This window comes from Babylonia areolata, chromosome 8 (genome assembly GCF_041734735.1).
Source record: "Babylonia areolata isolate BAREFJ2019XMU chromosome 8, ASM4173473v1, whole genome shotgun sequence".
In the NCBI taxonomy this organism is placed as follows: Eukaryota; Metazoa; Mollusca; class Gastropoda; order Neogastropoda; family Buccinidae; genus Babylonia; species Babylonia areolata.
In genome coordinates, this window is record NC_134883.1 from 5,306,690 (window position 1) to 5,321,141 (window position 14,452).

Sequence of the window (14,452 nt, forward strand, 5' to 3'; positions counted from 1 at the left end):
TCCTTGTGCCTGAACCCCCTTCAAGTGTATACACAAGCGGAATATCAAAATACGCACGTTAAAGATCCTGTAATCCATGTCAGCGTTCTGAGGGTTATGGAAACAAGAATAAACCCAGCATGCAAACCCCCGAAAATGGAGTATGGCTGCCTACATGGCAGGGTAAAAACAGTCATACATGTAAAAGCCCACTCATGTACATACGAGTGAACGTTAGTTGCAGCCCACAAACGACGAAGAAGACTGCATTGTGAAGTACATTCACTAATAAAAATACAAATGCAGAAAACTAGACCAGGCAAATTAGCTTTTCAAAATAATGTCCAAGGCAACAAAAAAAATCTTCAGAAGACTGACTGATAATGTGCATGCTTTGTTGACTACATGGATATTACCGATATCTAATGCCCAGTCTGGCCTAGCTTCTTTCATTACCACTTGTGGTTGCTGAAAAAATACTAATGTTTTCCACACACGCACGCACATACACAAACCAAAAAGTGTTATTACACAGACTCACACAATGTTCACACATGTCACACACAAAAGGCTGCAGACATACCTGCACTCTGACAAATAGAAGATGAGGACGATCCCACAGAACGACCAACACTGAGAGCATCTGCAAAAAAATTTTTTTTTAAACCATCTATCTATCTATCTATCTATATTCATAAAGAGAAATCTGTTGTGAGAAAAAAGAGTAATACAATATATATAATAACAATCATAAAAATGTCATCATTTAAACTGAATCAACAAGCAAATATCTCGTTTCCACTTGACACATTTTACATGTGGATTTGTTCAAATTCTGTCAAATGATCCAGATGTGTTCAGGTATTCTTTTCTATATATGTCACTAACATGCAGTAAGATCCCAAAAGTATTTCAAACTAGAATCTTCAAGCCCAACCAGAATCTACATCTCAAGGTCAAAAACAAATCATCTGAACTTATTGATGAATGACAAGAAGATCCAAAATTATTGGGGTTAAAACCAATCTTGATTCCAAAATTCATCCACTCTACAAACACCAATGGCTACTCATTATTTTTTCCAAAACGCCCAACTCCCATGTCTACATCATCTGCAACATCTGTACCAGTTCAGATTCATGTGCAATGGTCATTCTGACTTCCATATTTTGGCTTCAATACATATCTACAATAAAAGGCCAACATATATTACCTATTCCTCCATAAAGGATGTGGTGGGAGTGAATATATTCTTGTGTACAGATTGGAACAAATACCTATTTTGTTGACTGCTTCCAAAGCAAATGAGACTGAGGAACACCATGTATTGAAGAAAGGTTACTGACAGAGAGCAGGGGTACTGAGAGATTTACATTGCTTGCAAAATTGTTGGCAAACAACATGCCAAGAAACAAGGCAAAAAATATCCTATCAAAAACTTCTGACTTACTCTGGTTACAGGCCTTTTGAAAGAGATCATGTAAACAAAAACAACAATAAAAAGACATGTCAAGAGCTTGCCTGATGACTTGTATGGGAGTCTAAATTTGTTCAATGAGCTGAGTACTATTTTCAATGAGTTAAATGTCATCTTCAGAGTGCCCAGCCTGCATCAGATAAGCACCACATTTGGAGAAAACATGTGTAAAAATGTACACATTTTTAATTATTTTATTAGAAACAACTATTCTCATCACTGTTGACTGCAGCATAAATTACGGCTATTCATTTAATTAGCATTATCACATACTTTTATATTCAAACTTCAACAGAACTTGAGAGTTAAAGCTAACACTGACAATAGTGGAAATTTGGCTCTCTCTTCGTTTGTTTTTCCATGACAACAGTGATTTTACTAACAAGATCCTTTGAGATTTAAGTGAGAAACACCCTTCTACCTGAAAAAATTGCAGGCACTTCTACCCTTTTCTACCCTGGACTGAGATGCACAGATTGATAAATTATGAGCAATGTCAGCTTTCATAATCATCTTATATCACATTTGTCAACAACAAAAAAACACAGAGAGAGAAAAAAAAGATTTAGGACTTGTATTATGTTTGCCAGACTAAACTGGCAGCATTCATCTGGGAATGCGGATTTACAAATCCAATGTAATTCACAACAAAAATAGGTCAAGCTCAAAACTTCAAACTCAGCATCATCAAAAAATATTTTCCTTTCCATAATTTCAAAAGCAAAATTCTTGAAATTCAACAGTCATACTCACTGTGCAAACAAAACAGCAGGAAAGTGGAGAAAGGGAAAAGAATGGGGGAAGGCTGGTAACCATGGGAATGCAGGATGCTTAGAAAGTCAAGCAGGATAGCCATGGAAGGATGGGAAGAGTAACAAACACAAAACAATCAGGTCACACCAGCTACATCTGTAGTGGCAATTGGATAGCATGACAGAGAATTAAGCACAGCAAAGTAACATTAAAAATAACTTCATTATTTTTCTCCTGCATAAACCGAAAACGACTACCATTCTGTCCGCAAAAAGTTCACGCAAGAAGTAAAGAAGACCCCTTTTCATCTCTGACTGAGAATAAGGAATCCCAACTTGAAACATTGAATTGCCCAAGTGACCATCCCCTACAGAAAAAACATGACCGCAAGAGCCACAGCAATCATACTATCTCCAATCATCACCATCCTTTCGCCAGACTATGAGTTTAAAGCATCTTGAAAGATGTGCTATCAATTAACTTTTAAAATGAAAATTGGCTTTGGTCACTCCCCACTATCTCTCACAGGCATCTGATGCAACCAGATCAAAGCCAGCAGCTAACAATCTACTTTAACTGTCATTTATGGAGAAGGGAAAATAAAAAGCAGAAATGTGCTTTTTCTCCAGTGTAAACAATCACTGTTACTACCCCCTAATATTGCATTTGTAAGTTGTTTTTTGTTGTTGTTGTTGTTTTTTTTAGCTCTATTGCAGTAGTTGTTTTTTTTTGTTTGTTTTTTTTGTTGTTGTTTTTTTGCTATTCTGGGGAGCTGGGGGTGGGGTTGTCACAATCAATAAACTAAACCAATGCTGCTGACTACAGATATAACTGACAGTCTTACTTGCAGACTTTCTTCGGACTTCATGAGAGTGGTTCTGGCTCATAGCCAAAGGCAGGTCTTGTGTCATAACAATGTGATGAGCATTGCTTGGTAAAGCTGAGGAGGTGTCAAAATTTATTATCTAGAGATGAATTCCTTCAAATGATCTCCAGTCCAACACTTCTCGTTTTCTTCTCCTTGGTTCTTGTAGCCAAGTTTTCCCAAATAAAAAGTGTCCTGTGTCTTTGCAGTTCTATGCCCGCCACAGAAAGTTGAGAAACCAACACCTACTTGAGAGAAATTAGATATGCAGGCAAAGGAAACCACCACTAAAAAAAGCTGCTGGATGCAATCTCCCTATATCACATCACGTTACACAAGATCCAAAGATGCAACAAGAGCCACCCTGCTATGCCCTTAAGTCTTCCGACAAGACTGAAAATTAATGACTGTGATCAAAAACATTGACTCTGCAGGCAACAGTTTTCTGTTTTGACAGCAGAATTATGCCTTGATTACAGGTCTTGTCCATTGCCAGCAAACTTCTAACATCTAAAATGTTTACATAACAGAGTTTCAGGACCAAAGTTACATTCTGAACAATGGAACCGTTTGTTTCATACCAGCTAGGCAGTTAAGCATTATCTTTTGACCAAGACCAGAAACAGGGAAAAAATTCACAAGAAACTGCTCACACTGTGCAAAAGTCGCACTTAAGTCCATCAACAGAGCTCTATGTTCTTGTACCTATTGATTGTGCACTGTTGACCACCTCCCCCTTGCCCCTAAATTTTCTATTAACCAAGATCATATGCTTAAACACTGCTTAGTTACATGTAGAATATGTGCACTGGAGCCTACTGACTTCTCAGTTTCAGTTTCAGTAGCTCAAGGAGGCATCACTGCGTTCGGACAAATCCATATACGCTACACCACATCTGCCAAGCAGATGCCTGACCAGCAGCGTAACCCAACGCGCTTAGTCAGGCCTTGAGAAAAAAAAAAAAAAGAAAAAGATAAGCTTACATAAATAAATAAATAAATAATAATTATGATATAAAAAAAAAAGTAGTAGTGATGAAAATAATAAAAAATAATAATAATAACAATAATAAATAAATTATTAAATAAATAAGACAACAATGATGACAAATAAGCAAATAAATGTAAAACATGAAGACACACTTCTCAAAGGATGCAAATAGGTTGACATTATATAATAACAATCTCTATTTGATTAACTTTCAGCGCTTGAAGATTATAAATAGTTTGTTGGGTTTTTTGTTTTGTTTTTTTATCAAGGGACTAGTAGTAGAGTGTGACAAGGGTGGTCTTTCAATTTGGTAGTACACAGTTATCTTTTAGGTCTAGGGATGATAGAGACAACTCACTGTATTTATTGTTAATTCCATGTACGACCAAAACAATATGACCCTGTATGACCAGAACCATAAACGAAAGCCTCATCTAAACACAAACCCACAAATACTTGTGCAATGATGTGAAAAAGCAAACTTCCAAAAGACTGTAAAAGTCGTTTAAAATTCATAACCCATCTAGATATATGCACTCGTGTTCTTTCTTTTTCTGTCTCTTTAGTCAAATCATGAACTGCAAATGCAAACTGTAAACACATTTAATCCAGCAACTTGGTGAAGCAAATCTGTATGTCCACATGACATTGCACAGTAAGTGCCATAAAGTATCAAATCCCCAAAGTCCAAGCATCAACAGTATAGAGTAGAATCTGCTGCGTTTTGTCCTCTTGCCTTTCCAAAAATTACACAACACAAAGTGGGATGTGGTGACAGAGATTGGGGAAAGCTTAGCTGGGGAAAGGAAACCACACTGGGGAAAGTATAATAATCACATCTTGTTCACATAGATTAGAGTTTTATAATCACATCTTATTCACACCGTTTAGAGTTTGGTCTCTCCTCACTGAATGGTATTTCTCATCTATGATAATCCCAAATCATTTCATCAACAAACTTTGGTCTCTATTCCCAGAGTGCCTTTTTCCATTCTTCTCTTCATCCATGGCTGCTTTTCATCCTGAGAGAACAGAACATCTTAAGTGCTATCAACTGACTGATATAGGGAATCATGTGCAAACAATTCTGGTGATGGTGGACAACAACACTGACATCATATGAAAAGCAGAGCCACCAGACAACAACCAACAGCTTACTTGTCCCTTCTTCAGACGCTAACTGTTCATCTTTGGTTCCATCACCAATTTTCTCTGCCACAGACAATAATGGGGATCTGCAGTCCAAGGGGAAAGACCACCTGTCGACTGTCCTTGGAGCATGGGTGAGATGTGTATCAATAGACAAAAGTTGTGATGAGGTACTAGGGGACCAAGTTCTGAGACTGGGCCAACTGGGAGGTGAGAAAAGAGGAATGAAGCCTGCAAACATCCCTGACAGCATGGTACCCGCAGCAGGTGAAATAGGGGAGTATGGTCCAGAAGATGGCAAGGCTGCAGGAGAAATAGGAGAGTATGGTCCAAATGCAGGGAGATTCACTGGAGTTATGGGTGAATATGGGTTCTGTCTTGTTTCAGAAGAAAACAGTAAGCCAACTGAAGACATGGAAGCTGGTGATATTGGAGAATAGGGCCGAGGTGACTGACCTGCTGCAGGTGAAATTGGTGAGTAAGGCCCCAAATGTTTAGAGGAAGTTGGTGGGTGCTCTGGCAAGACCAGTTTAGGAATCTGCAAGGGCCTCACAGGTTTTGTGGCTGAGGAAAGTGAAGAGCTGCTTGGTTTATTTTCTGGGCCAGATACTGGAGGTTCCACACTAACCTCTGGTGAGTGAAGACTATTAGGTGACAGCAGAGGTGGTGTAGGAAATAAAGATGATGAAGGTGACAATACTGGGCTCAAGTGCAGAAAAGATGGCATGTAAGTGACGAATGGGGAACTACTAGAACTGGGGCTAGCAGACGACACTGCTGTACTGACACCAACATCTGGAGAAAGCAAAGCACCAGGCATAGAGACTAAATTCCAGCCATTTCCACTACCAGAGACAGGAAGAGTGACAGAGACCAGACTTTCTGATGACTTAGATCCAGATGGATCTGACAGAGCAGCACTTAGTGGTCCAGCATCAACTTTATTTTTAGAGTCCAACAACTCTTTTGCTGTTTTTACTTCACTGTCTGCCCTATCTTCTTTGGACTCACTTCCGACATGTGCAGAAGCTTCTGTTCCTCTCAGACAAAGATTTTTAACACTACAATTAGTTTTGTGTCCATCATCTTCAGTTTCATTAGCTTTCTGTTCCCCACCAGCAATCTCACTCTCACTCTCAGTATAGGGTACAATTTTATCTTTTTCCTGTCCATCTACTGGCTGATCTTCACTCAAAACCTTTATGTTTTTTACAGTGTCATCACTGTGACTATCATCCACACCTGTCCACACAGCCAGTTCGTCACGGGGGGAAGCTCCATAGCCAGGTGACCTATCAGAGCTAGAGTGAAAAGAGAGGCCTAGGGTTGGTGACAGAAGAGCAGGACTGGCTGGAGCAGTGTGAGGTCGACTGGATGGGTGCACGTTAATTGAAATGGGGCTGATTTGTCCAGAATCAACCCATGCTGGGGTGCAGCTTCCACTCCTTTGGTGCAATCCTTTCTGTATGTACCCTGCAAACAGAGCAAGGTCAGCTGGTCGCCACTAGTCCATTTGAAAAATGTGTATACAAAGGTCAGACCAAAGGTGTTAATACATGGAACAAGTAGAAAACAATCATCACTTTTCTTGTTAATAGTCGGACCATATGCTTTAGTACAAATGCCCTGCAAGGAAGAAAACAAGGGAAAAAAAGAAAGAAAACGGCACTGTTGTTTTGTTTTTGCCTGCTAACTGAAGATGCCAGAACACAAGGCCAACAGAGTACGGAACACAGAGCCGACAGAGAACAGGCACAATCATCAGTAATCTGGCAACACACATAAAGTCTAGTGAAAACATAATTTTGAAGTCAAGATGGAGAAGAGGAGAACAATGCATAAAGTATCCAAACCCTGACCTGCAAATATCTTTCTGGGAGACATCTCCTTTGTGATATAAATGGCTGCAGAAAACATTTACTGGGATTTATGACCTTCACACTAAAATGTAACAAAAGGATTTTTTTTTCCAAATCTCTGTTGGGTTTTGTGTTACTTACCTTGTTGAACTGTACAAATTGATGACCAGTAGCTTTGCTCTAGCCAGTTTTGTGCACAAAGATTAATGAATACTTTCTATGTCCATGTGTACTATTTTCACCATTATTTAATGGTCAAAATTAATATCCCATACAGAAAAGACACAGAAGACAGTTTCAGGCTTTATCGTTGTGTCCTAAGACCTAAAAGGGATTTTTAAGAAAAAAAATCACATTTTGATTTCAATACGTAGAGCCTTTCCCCACACACAACTTATCTTTTACACTAAAGCACAGTTTGATGGAGGATGGGTCCCCTATGGGTCACAAAGAATGACTTGATAGTAATGATGGCTGAATTAGCTGCAACAAAAGAAACCACTTGGAACCAGAGCCATTAGCATACAGAACTCCCTTAACAGTTTATGAAGAAATTTCCAATCCAAAATAAAGCTGCTTTTGAAATATCTCTGACAGTATGCTGAAAAGCCAGCCAGGTGGTGACGCCCCTCATCTCATGAGCTCTGGGATCTAGCATATTCATGTCTGTCTTTGCTAAGTTTTATCTGCAAATAGGCCACTGCCTGATGGAGGCATTGCTTCATTTCTTCTAAGACTGTGTCCACTGAATGTTCCTTGGATTCACAGCCCTGCACAGAAATGAACTCAGGCAAGATAGGTCTGCTGTTATATATACAAATCCTAAATTACTTATCCAAAATGGTTGAGTGCACTGCTCGAAAGAAAAGGGGCCTAAAAACTCTCGTCACAAGGCCTCTCCTGCAATGGGGAAAACAACAGCAGGCTGCTGACAAAATGGATAGAGGAACCTACCAACTGGTGTGTTCCAACAAGCCAATACAAGAGGAAAGTGAGAGGTACCTAACCATACCCCTTTGCAACAGGTTGGTTTGCCAACTGGTGTCTGCCTGACCAAGTAAAAAGGTCGCATAAGCCAAGTGAAAACAGCCAGTCTCCCCACTTTATTCTCCACAAGAAAGAGGATTTCTATTACACCTGAAGGGCAGGTATATGTGAATGTTTAAGTATGCAAGTATGTAAATGTGTATTTACGTCCACTTATGTACCTGTAGTAATAATGTTTAACATGGCTATGCAATTGGTGTTTTATGTATTTGTGTATGGATAACTAGAGAAAATGTGTTCATACGTAAGATTCTCCGTGTTTTTTTTGTTTTTGTTTTTTTAAAGAAAACAATATATAGATGGTGTTCTTTTCACATTACGTTAGCCAAGCAAAGTGTCATTTATCCTATACTGATGCTAAGTATAATATCTATTACTTGTTAAAAAAAGAAAAAGAAAAAAAGGACTGTTATCTACAAAAAAAAGTTGATTCAAAAAAAAGAGAAAAAAAGAAAGAAGATTTCCATAAAGCATAGATTATTTGATGAAAATTATCTTGTAAAGCAATGAATATAAACTAACCTATTTTTGTACTTTACACAAAATAACAGAAAAACGTCAACTAATTCCTTTCTGGACTGGACAATGACTGACAGCATGTGTAACATCAGGACAATGAAAACCCATCTACACAAACACGATTAAGATTCTGGGGGGGAGTAATCATGATTTTTTTTGCAATAATAAATAAAAGGCACATACAGTGATATGTGAAAATAGGAACAGTTTTTCAAACTATGCTGTTTCATTTGTCTTTCTACTCAATGTAAAGTGTGTGCAGATGGTGTGCAGCATTGTAGATTCGTTTTATACCGGTTTTTTTGTTAGATGGGAAGGATGAGTGACGCAAGTTAGTGTGTGCATGAGAAGACACACATGACGGTACCTTTATTATCAAAATGTATTGTGAAATTGCTCATTTTATTTTCTTACTTTTATTATCTATATTTTTGTACAGCATGCTGAACCTGGATATTTCTTAGGGAATCTTGCTTTATACGAATTATCCATTATCACTATTCTCGTACATTACCAGTGTGAAGTGCTATTCTGCATGCAACTCTTGTTGATATTCAATGACACTGACTGTTGTGTGCAATCTGCCATTATCAAGAAAGTCAACTAATATGACTGAGTAGCGCATCAGACACCATCAGCTGATCAGACATTGGTGATCAGACACCATCAGCAAACTTAGCCGGAACTGATTTCAAGTGTGTGTGTGTGTGTGTGTGTGTGTGTGTGTGTGTGTGTGAGAGAGAGAGAGAGAGAGAGAGAGAGAGAGAGAGAGAGAGAGAGAAAGTGTGTGTGTGTGTGCACATCTATAACCAGAAGTGACCTCTAGAACAAACAGTAAGCCAGAAAAGTTCAGGTATCTTTCCAGGTGAAAATGGAATTCAGTTGTTTTTTTTTTAGCTAGCATGTATTTCGTCTTTATAGAAGAATCTGTCAGATTAGAAATATTTTTGTAAATGTGGAGCTCGTAGTTTATGGAATAAACACAGACACAATACCATGCTCCAATTTGGATTTGGAAGTAAAGTTTGGGTGACATAAGGAGTGACTTACAGTGCTCAGCAATGAAAGTTCTTCTATTGACGAGGAAACAGGTTTAATCTTTTCTTGAGCAGCAAGATGTAACTTGTCAATATGGGCCTGAAATGTCTATGGAAGAAGATGGGACAATTTGGGAAGTCAAATATGCTGATGTTGAAATTCTAAGAACACAGATCCCAAGAGGCCATACTTTGAGGACTTCCTTCAAATACCTAACTACTGATGCAAAATTCGTACCATTTTTTTTTTTTTTACTACACTTCTGATAAGGCACAGCTTTTTTTTTTGCTTTTTTTCTTTTTTTTAAATCTGATTTTAACATTGTATAGGGTGCAGAGTATCATAAGGTGTGCATCAAGGTAAACAAAGAGTCCAGCACTGATGGGTCGATCGCCATTGCTGCTGCGGCCATGTTTACCAAAGTCAATGTATCTTAGCCTTCCTGAATCCATCCTGTCCCTGCTCCCCTTATGTGAATAGGTGTTCTTTGTGAGCTATTTTTCCTCCGATTCATGGGGTGGGTTGCATTTGTTTTCACCACCACAAGATCACCAAGTTCATACTCAATGAACCTCATTCATAAGAAAGTTTCAACAGATTTAAACCAAGCATCAGGCGCAAAATATTAAAAAAGCAAACGGGCCAAAACTCAGAGAAAAAGCATCAATTTATAACAGTAAAATATGGTTGTAAATGATGTTAAATACTCAAAGAAAAGTATCTTTCAGATTGGCTGATCAGTGTGTATCAGACCTCGTGTTCACCCACAGAAGTCTTTTGAAAACTTTTCATACTTCAAATTTTTAATTTATTACTGATGCTGTCAAAGCAAGCTGATCACTCTGAAAACATGACAGACAAGACCAAACCAATTCCATACTACACACTCATTATGTAACAGCTCTCAGACACTGACCCTAGAATGAAAATGACATCATTCTAGTAAAGCTGCAATTATCAAAAATTGCTGAAAACAGTTTAATCATCTTAATAGTTAAAAAAAATAATAATTTTTTTTTTAACAAAAAAAAAAAAAAAAAAAACAAAAAAACAAAAGAGAGAGAGAGAGAGGAGAAACACAGACTTAGGTAATTACATGTGATTCCAAAATATAAATAAAAAAATAATAAAAGGAATCACTGTTAAACAACATCAAATCAAAGCCAAAAAAAAAAAAAAAAAAGTAATTTGAACATTTCTGAAGATGTTAAGCATTACCTGGGAAACTTTTATTTCATAATAATATTGAGCATTTCCTGGAAAAAAGGAATTTATTCATTACTGCTGAATCAAATTATGGCTCACTGTGACAGATTTAAAGGGCTAGAATGTCCACATATGTGCACCTGATAAATACAAATAAAAAAAAAAAGAAAGATCAATCATTTACTTACAGTCAGTCTAGATTTCTTTGCCAAGTTTACTTCAGTCAACCATACAGGTGTAAAATGCTTCCAGTTTATCAAAAGCCAAAACTGCTAAACATGTATTACAAAGGTTATAACAAAGGTTGTCATGTTTGTCCAAAACATGTTTGGATATCAAGCACTGAATCAAAGATTGTTGCCACTGTCAAATTAAGTCTAGTCTCAGTCTGGCTTAGATATATATCAAGATGTCTTGCATTACATATACCTTATCAGTTATAAGGAGGAAGCTCACATCTGCAGTCACGCAACACATCCTAATTCTTTTCTGTGTGTCTGCTGTTTCTTTATAAGAAAAGGGGGAAATACCAAACCAATGCTGTCAGAGTCAAAATTTCTTTCAAGAGACATCATCCTGCTCTCATATTTTTTTGGAGGGAGCAGGGGTCACTGATGTCACATTTAACTTATCTATCACACAAACATAGTGCAGGAAGAATATAAACATATGCAAGTACTCCTTAAGCTTAAACAAGTCCGAATATTTCGAAAACAAGTTATCTCGTCATTGTGGCAGCGAAGCGTACATGCTTGCCATGACAAGTTATCTCGTCATATAGGCAGCCTAGGGGTTAATGTAAGTATAAAATTTTTTTTTTTTTTTTTTTTTTTAAATCTGTCACTCAGCCAAACCCTTTGTAATCTCTTACCTGCATGAGGACTTGCATCAAGATGCTATATAAAAAATAAGCCATCATACAAATAAGTTGCTGTAGTGCAATGGTTAGCATCAGACACTAACAACTGGAGAAAAAAAAAAAGGGGGGTTTGATCCCCTTCAAAAGATTAATGCTGTGCATGATTTTATGTCGACAGGGTATTTCCTATAATTGTGGGTTGTTTGGTGGGTTTGAGGGGACCCAGGGGGGTTTGAGGGCAATCTGTAGGGATCTCAGGGCGAACTATGAGGGAGGGGTAGCAGGCAAGGTGCTCAGCTGGCTCCTGCCCAAACCTGTGTGCTTGGGCTCTCCTTTGTTGCCTGTGTTCAAGAACTGCAGCTCAAATGTGCAGCTCAAATGTTCTTTTGTTTCTCAGATAGGAAGATAAGGACAACACAGTCAACTTCACAGTTAAGTCTTTCAAAATGCTGATCAAATTTCTTGTTTGTCACAGTTGGGGTTTGTATAACTTGAGTAAACCAAAATCTGGATAATAATCTAATGATGCTCAACACTGTTCTTTTTTCTTTTCTTTTTTTTTAATAATATAACTGCCCCTAAGTTTTTGTCCTGAGGCCAACATCACATTTCAAATTTCTTTCCATTTATAACGCATTCAATTCTTGTGCAAAGTGTTTTGAGAATCTTTTGACACAAATCAATGATCATATTAAACCCTGTTACACAATTCAACATGGTCAAGAAGAAAACATGGATCAATGTTCAAGAACTGAACATGGTCCACAAGAAAACAAGTCCAATACAGACAAAAACACAATATTTGATTGATCTCTACCAAAGCCATGAGATACTATCGAGTGTGAGATAGGCTTCAACTGTGAATTTCATATGAACAAGTGCCTGCTAGACATATCTGATGTGTCTTCTTTGCATCATTCACCTGCAGGTCAATTCAATTCAATTCAATTCATGTTGTTTAGAGCCCAGCCGACCGTTTAGGCCATCTCAGGGCTGTTACCACGTTTCAACAAAAAAATCACCTGCAGGTCAATGGATGGGGAACAACACAAGTTGGTGAATCAAGTTCTGAATATGGACTGCATCCCTTTAATAGTTCTCAATCTTAAAGTCATGACTGGTAAAAATGACACAAGCAGGAAAATTTTGGTTTTTGGTTTTTGTGTGCAATGCCCCTCCCAGTTCAAACTACACTACCAATAATGATTCCCTTGCTATGTCCTCAATAATCATTATGACCTCTCTTACTACAGTCTTAGTCACCCCTTCCTCCCCGCAGCTCCCTTTCTCCCCATCGAAGCTTTGAAAAAGACTGATCAGTATGACCCACAGAGCCCAAAAACGAATGAGCGAATCTGCAATTTCCCAACCTCCTCCCTCTCACATTAGCTGTGCGTCACCCTGGACTGCATAAAATATGGTGAGCTTGGAATTCCCCGATGCAGCAAAGCACTCAGTAACCCCAGAGCTCTTTGTCGGGCCAAGTAGTTTTGTGACCTGTTGTGATTATCATCAGACGCAAAACGAGAGTGCCAAGGAATCGATAGAAAATGTGAAAAAACTTAGCCGTATGCAGAGCACAGGAGCAGGAGTCAAGATGGCTGCCAGAAAAAGAGGGTGCTAGTCAGGCATGCAAAGGGGAGGTAACCTACTTCGGGATGTTATCGGTCGTAGCTACTTTTGTTTTCTCCGCATAGGCACTGTTTGAAATTTGTTTTATTTAGGACAATGTATTTCCATGGAAGACAATGTCACGTGACATCAGCCTCACTATAAAAGATGGGTCAGCAAAAAAGAAAAAAAAAAAAGCTACAACTTCCATACCTGGACTTTTGAATTTGGATGACTGTCTGGACAGAAAAATGCAGTAGAACATCATAGGATAGTGATGTGGTCTTGTCAAACCTGCAACATACACACCAAAATTACAAAAAACAAAAGTAGTGAACAACAAACACACGCACACACACTCACTAATAAACAGTCTCCCACACAAGCAATCACCACACACACACACACACACACACATACACACACACAGGAAAAAAGCAAAAAAAAGTAGAGACTCACTCTGAATATAAACATGAGTGGTATTTTTTTAAGAGTGCTGGTTTCCAGGCAGACTATCTTAATTATTAGTAATTTAAGTGATATACATGTCTGTTGTCACGTTTTATCAAAATGAAATGATTCTCAACAATTAATGCACAAATGCAAAAATGGTTTTCTTAAATACAGCTTTAAACCAAGCAAGACTAATGACATCATTCTAAACTACTATTCAAAAGGATTTTCATCAGTCTATGTTTCAATAAAACTGGTTCAGCAGTTTGTTAGTTTTCACTGTCCATGCGCACACACACACAAACACACAAAACACACACATGCCTGTTAGGATACACACAAACGCTCTCTCTCACACCCACCAATGCATGACCGAGTCCCCTTTTCGCAACTTTTTCTTGACTTGTCATCAACTGAAAAAACAATCAAAAAAACATCTTTGGGTACAGCTTTTCCATGAAAAATGACTTTTCAAAAAATTTAAATGAGAAGGCAAGAGAAAGAGATGAGGGGAAAATAAATCTACAGCCAGGGAGATAGACACATGGCAGGAATGGAGAGGAGGCTGTGGATGTGAGAGACAGCATGAGGCAGCAGCATTGACTTGGGAAGTGATTCCTACATGTTGGGTTCAATTCCATTTAGC

General features: G+C 38.2%; 1 protein-coding gene across 2 annotated transcripts in view; it reads right to left on the reverse strand.

The window, feature by feature from the left end:
* LOC143284476 (uncharacterized) overlaps nt 1–14,452 on the reverse strand; it is a 74,585-nt gene that overhangs the window by 37,905 nt on the left and 22,228 nt on the right. The window contains exons 11-14 of one of the 2 annotated variants that reach the window (XM_076591147.1): nt 14,169–14,219; nt 13,567–13,647; nt 6,457–6,687; nt 563–622 (exon numbers count right to left, since the gene is read on the reverse strand). In XM_076591147.1, coding sequence (XP_076447262.1) covers nt 563–622; nt 6,457–6,687; nt 13,567–13,647; nt 14,169–14,219 — 423 coding nt within the window. The remainder of the gene's footprint in view (nt 1–562; nt 623–6,456; nt 6,688–13,566; nt 13,648–14,168; nt 14,220–14,452) is intronic. The other variant, XM_076591148.1, reaches the window with a different exon arrangement.